The sequence below is a fragment of the Apodemus sylvaticus genome, chromosome 6 (assembly GCF_947179515.1).
Source record: "Apodemus sylvaticus chromosome 6, mApoSyl1.1, whole genome shotgun sequence".
Lineage (NCBI taxonomy): Eukaryota > Metazoa > Chordata > Mammalia > Rodentia > Muridae > Apodemus > Apodemus sylvaticus.
This window is the reverse complement of record NC_067477.1, coordinates 18974976-18980579: the sequence shown is the minus strand read 5'-3', so window position 1 is coordinate 18980579 and position 5604 is coordinate 18974976. Positions and strand designations below refer to the sequence as shown.

At 46.8% G+C, this 5604-nt stretch overlaps 1 protein-coding gene across 1 annotated transcript; it reads right to left on the bottom strand.

Annotated features, from left to right (window-relative positions):
- Window positions 1-1015: 1015 nt before the first annotated feature.
- Window positions 1016-5382, bottom strand: LOC127687819 (alpha-1-antitrypsin 1-6-like). Its single transcript, XM_052186668.1, has 4 exons — window positions 4755-5382; window positions 3007-3280; window positions 2034-2184; window positions 1016-1210 (listed from the first exon to the last, which is right to left on the bottom strand). Exons 1-4 carry the CDS (start codon window positions 5380-5382, stop codon window positions 1016-1018), a joined length of 1248 nt encoding a protein of 415 aa, XP_052042628.1.
- Between the last annotated feature and the right edge of the window lie 222 nt (window positions 5383-5604).

Sequence of the window (5604 nt, the reverse complement as noted above, 5' to 3'; positions counted from 1 at the left end):
GAGTCCCCCCTCCCAGCTGCACGATTCCACCCCGCAGTCTGAACAAATGATAACAGGTTTGAAGGATGGCTTCCTCTTGTCACCTCCCCTGTCATGTAACCCTAAAGCCCACGGGATCCCTGCTTATGCATATGCACTTATAAAATATCCAAACCCCGCATTCCTAACCTACGCAGTGGGAAAGGTTTGTGATCCAGGTCTGACTCGAATAAAGGCTCTTTCTTTCCATTGCATCGGACTGGCAATTCTTAGAGTTCTTCTGGGGTTCCTGAGACCTGGGCATAACAAGGGCTGAGGAAGATGGGGAAGACTGCCTGGCCATGGTGACAAGGGTGAATCCTGACGTCTATTACGAGGCACTAGATTTGTATTGATCCTTGGAATACTACACCGAGAGCCTGGTAGGGGCAGGTGCATACCACATCAGGAAGATCTCAGGGGGACCTAGGGGAAGGAAAGGTGTCCTTCTCATGTAGGTATCTATCCTTATGACCTTTTAGAGCCATTCATATAGCATGGCTTCACAGTCAGCGAGGACATCAGGAATAAAGTAAGTGGCTTTGTGTCCAGTTGCCTGATTGGCAGGAGAAGCTAGAGGGAAATCACCCAGAGTCCTCTCTGTTTACTAGAGGATTTATGAGTCCCCTCTGGGAGGGAAGGAATGACAGTGATAGAGGCTGGGGTCCTGCTCCAGCCCTGAGGAGAAAGAGTTCTACCAAATGTCTTCTCTAGCCATTCTCAGGAAAGTCCTGGTGAGATGGAGAGGCCAGGCTCAGAGAGATGACACGGTACAACCAGAAGGGGACAGGGCTCTCTCCCTTCAGTGCTGGAGATGGGACATCATGGGGATCTCCTAAACACAGATGCAGGAGACCCCCTACACACCTCAGGGGACAGAGGAAGACATAGACACCACAAGGAGAGGATTTTCTGGTTGCAGTCAGGCATGGGTGAAACTACCCCGTGTTTAATGTTATCCAGAAGGGGACATGGCTCTCGGGAGAGAGGCTGATTTTCAAGGGTAGTTTTTGGGATTTACCACTCTGCCTAAAAAGAGAGGGGCATCATTTGTCTGATCCTGGATGAAGATTAGGAAAGGTCTGTTGAACTGAACACGAGTTACATCAACCGATCCGTCATTTTTAAAGCACGAGTTTGTACCAAGCCTTGACCCCTTTTCATCCATGGTCAGCACGGCCTTGCTCACCACCTGTAGGGAGAGAAGCAGAAACCTGTCAGAAGCAGGCAATGTCTGCTCTGGCCTAGGGTAAGATCACATGGGGAGCTTAAACAGGAAGACCCTCCGATGACTTGTGTTCACCCTTTATGGTTCTGCCCAGCCCTCAGCCTGCTCCATGGTGGTGACCCAAAGCCCCTTTCCCTCCCTCTATCTCTAGCCTTTGCCTACTTTGGTCCATTCCCTTTCATGTTCCTTTCCTGACTCCATCTCACAGCCTTAGATACAGCCCACAGTGTTACAGTGGGAGGGCTGTTGGTATTTCATGTCCTTTGCCCAAGGGTCCCCTTTCCAGTTGTAGCTATGAACTCTCTGGGGGAGAGGGTTTCTGAAGGTGACCTTGAGTGTCCAGACACCAAGCATGTCCATCCTGAACCACCTTTAGTTTCCCTGAACCAGTGGTATGTTTGGAAAACTCAATAATACTTTGGACTCTTGAATTGCTCTAAATGCCACACGTGGAAAAATTCTAGGATAATGTCCTAGGTCAGTGAGCCCAATCCACTCGGTATGAATATAGGCAAATCGAACTCCAAGGTCTCAGATGGCTGGGGCAACTGTGAGACTGAGGTTCAGGGAGGCTGTTCAGGAGAGCTACTTTGTTATCTGAAACACAAGTATCTTCCTCTTTCAGCTTTGACCTTAGTCCCCATCTAGATAAATCTCAATGGTTCCTCTGGAGGAGCGCAGTCTTGCCTTGGCCCGTACCCTTTCTGCTAGCTATCCTTACCCTGGTTCCACCTTTACCCTGTTTGACTCAAACAGACACAGGAATGTCACTGTGAGGTGACCTTACCTTGAAGGACTTCCAAACTGTGTCATTCATGGCCACTGAGCTGTTGGCATCATTGTTGAAAACATAGGTGATTCCTAGTAAGCTCATCACTGATTCCAAGTCATGGGTCTCAGACAATGACAGTTCTGGTGTATCTAAATCAGACATCTGGCTGTGTAGAAAAGGAAGCTTTGCTTTAGTGTGGAAAAACCAATACCTTTCTCCTGGTAGTCCCTAAAATGCTATCCCCTCAGAGAAGTCCTTCAGGCAGACTCAGGGTATTCACATGGAACCAAATCCCTGCACTTTTGGCCACCCCTCTTACTCAGCCAGATATTCCCCCAAGACATGACTCTTAAGAGAGTGGGAATTGCCGCAGCTGAGTACAACTGCTTACTGGTGAGGGCTATAGTTCATGCAGGCCTGCCTGAGGGACCCTGGGTTTCATGTAGCCCATGTCATGCAATAGGTAGCAAGGCCCAGGTTTGTTTGCAGAGCACCAGAAGCACTGATTTGTGGAGTATAGCTCTAGAGACCCAATAAACCCCATGCAAGAGTGTCAGAAGAATTGAGCATTTTATAGTCATGCTTTGGGCTCTCTTTCCTGAGGTTTTCCATACAGGTTCCTCTCCTATCACCGAAACACCCTCATGGACTGTCCACCTTGACCTCTAACCTTGAATGTGGCCAGGGCCTGAGAGTCATTTTCATCTTCTTGGCTCAGTCATAATATACACTACAACTGTGGCCTCTGCATCTCTGGAATGGAGTATGTCCATATGGGGTGTGATTCCCCCCAAGGGCACCATGTTTACCTCTTTATATTGAGCACTGCTTTTGTCAATGAACCTGGCCTGCGTTACAGAAATGAACACAGTCTGTTTGGAAGCTCTAAGCGACTGTGGCCCCAGCTTCTGGCCAGTCTTCCAGGGCCTTTGTTATTTAATGAACAGAGGTTGGGTGCCTCTGGGTGGTTCTTGGGGCTGGGGATCACCTTAGTGACAATTGTCGTCTCATCCGGCGGAAGTGTGGGTAGGTCAGACTCTTTTCCACTTTCTGCATCTTCCCTATATCAGGTAGGATGAAGTAGGTTGTGATGTTGACATCCAGCAGAGTAAAGGACAGCACCATGCTAGACAAATCCTCGACTCGGAACAAGTAATTCATGCCCACCGTATGGATCATTGGTACCTTGATTGTCATTCCGTGTCCTAAGTGGTAGTCCTTCATTTTGACGGACCGGCAGCCAGAGTTGTTGAAAATTTTGGCTGGAGAGGATGAAGAAGGCTGTCAGACAGGGGTGGGCCTAGGTCTGTGAGTATATCAGAAGAAAGGAGCCTGGAGCCTCCTCTTGGAGCCCCAGTATCATGAGCTAAAAATAGAATAAGAGTGGATATAATATGGCACAAGAGCTTTGTGAGAGTCATTTGAACTTGGAATAGGTGTAGAATCTGGTTATATTCTGGTAGATTCCAAAGGTAAAGCACCTTGGAAAAAGCTTTAATATTTTATTTCAGTATTAAATATTTTTATTTTATTTAAATGTTAAATAAAAATGTTATGTTTATTAAATGGTTCCTCCAGGGATGCTAAATGATAACTAATGCAAATGACCAGAGGTCCCCAAGTCACATGGGTACTCCTTTCTTTTGGAGGCTCCTTGTCCTTTGTTGACAATGGCTTAGTCTGTAGTCAAGGCAAACCTTTATGGTACCTTGAGTCCTTTCCTGAGCCCACAGATACAGTGCCTATGTCTGGGTAGCCTCCCCGATACTATATAAGATGATGACTATTTTGGCCATCAGAATAGGTAGGTGCCTTGGGAACCTATTGTTGAGGTTATCAGAACAGGTAGACCCCTCAGAGACCCTGAACCCATGTTCTCATTGGAAAAGAAGGGATCATGGGAGGGAATGAAGTTGTACTCTGAGTGCTGTGCCTGGCAGGACTTTGCACAGAGGAAACTGAGCTCTGGCGAAGAGGAACAACCCTTAGCCTTTAGTTCTTACCCAGGGTATAGACTCCTTGGGGATCAGCTGCTCCTGACCTTACCAGTTCCAAGCAGGACCTGATCATGCTTGGGGTCAACAAAGGACAAGGAGCGTCCAAAAGAAAGGAGTACCCATGTGACTTGGGGACCTCTGGTCATTTGCATTAGTTATCATTTAGCCTCCCTGGAGGAACCATTTAATAAGTTTAGTGCTCCACAAAGTTCCATGCACTGTGTAACCTCACAGAATTCTTTCATTACCTCAGAGCAATGGGCTACCTTTGTGAAACGGACAGTCATGCCATGAGCAGATAAAATGGCGTGTGCGGTGTAGACAGGAAATGAATGATAGAGGTCACATTTGAAGCCAATGTTTTCAGACTCCAAAGCTGACCCTCTCCACAGTGCTTATTGTTTCATATCCTATGGAAACTGCCCTATGTATACTGAGCTATCATTTGTTTTAGAAAACACTACATATTCTCTTGTTTTCACCGATTTCAAAAGAGCATTTGTCTATAGAATAGAGAATGATCCGTCAAGCCCAGCCTAGGGGTTACTTTAATATATCATCCTCCAAACTTATTGACTGCTGGAAATCGTTGTGCTGTTTGATGGTGAAAGACTGAAGAAGTTATATGCATGCATCCTACCCTCCTACATTTTGAGATTCCAAGGAGACAGAACATTGGAATGTGAGCATCTATCTGGATAGATCCCCTGGAGCCAGCTCGGCCAAGTAACACCCTTACCATTCCAGATAATGTAGTTCACCACAGCCAGGAACGTGTCACTCTCCATATTCTTGACCATGTTTGCTATTTCCCCTTTGCTTTTCTCCATTACGTAATTGTTGATCTGTGTCTTGGCCCTACTGCTGTCTGTAAAGTTGATGGAGATGATGTCAGAGTGGTATAGGTCCTTGACTCCTTTCACAAATTTGTCTACTGATGTCAGGCCCTGGTGGATAAACACACTGCTACGACTTTTTAGTGACGATGGCTCTTCAGAGTAGTGGATGGGACGGAGCAGATACCGGAAGCACTTGTGGATTTCAGCTTCAGGCAAGCCTGTTTTGTTGAACCTTAGGGACTCCAGGATGTGTTTGCTTAAGTTACCATTGGCTCCCAGGGACAGCATTGAAATGGCAGCAATGACTCTAATAGGGGAGAATAAGATATTTCCATTTGCTGACAGGCGGGCCATCTCTCTGAACAAGGTGATGGAAATATTGCAGACGGTGAGAGCCACCTTCCGGCACTGGAAGGGATCAATGCTTGAGTCTTCATAGAGTTTTTCATATTTAGTCTTGGTTGTGGGAAGCAGACAGCACAGTCCTACTAGCAAGATGAGTCCTCGGGAGAAAAAGGGTGATGTCATCCTGCAAGACAGAGGGAGGCACACAGCCCAGAGTCAGCCATGACAACTTCCACTAATCAATGATCGATATGTGTAAAAGCAACCATAGTTTCCTATTCCTGTCCTATGTGCCCAACATGGGCCGGGCACTTTCTATAGCCTTATTATTGAAAGACCCAGTGATACATCTCAGGGCAGGTCGTGTCTTCCTGGTCTGTGCTTCCCTGATATAGAAAAGTACTT

Excerpts from the sequence above, each read along its gene's own strand:
- LOC127687819 (XM_052186668.1), bottom strand. The coding sequence starts at position 5,382 with ATGACATCACCCTTTTTCTCCCGAGGACTCATCTTGCTAGTAGGACTG. Across the intron at positions 3,281-4,754 it reads GAACTACATTATCTGGAATG|CCAAAATTTTCAACAACTCT; the intron begins GTAAGGGTGTTA and ends CATCCTCTCCAG. Across the intron at positions 1,211-2,033 it reads CAGTTTGGAAGTCCTTCAAG|GTGGTGAGCAAGGCCGTGCT; the intron begins GTAAGGTCACCT and ends CTCTCCCTACAG.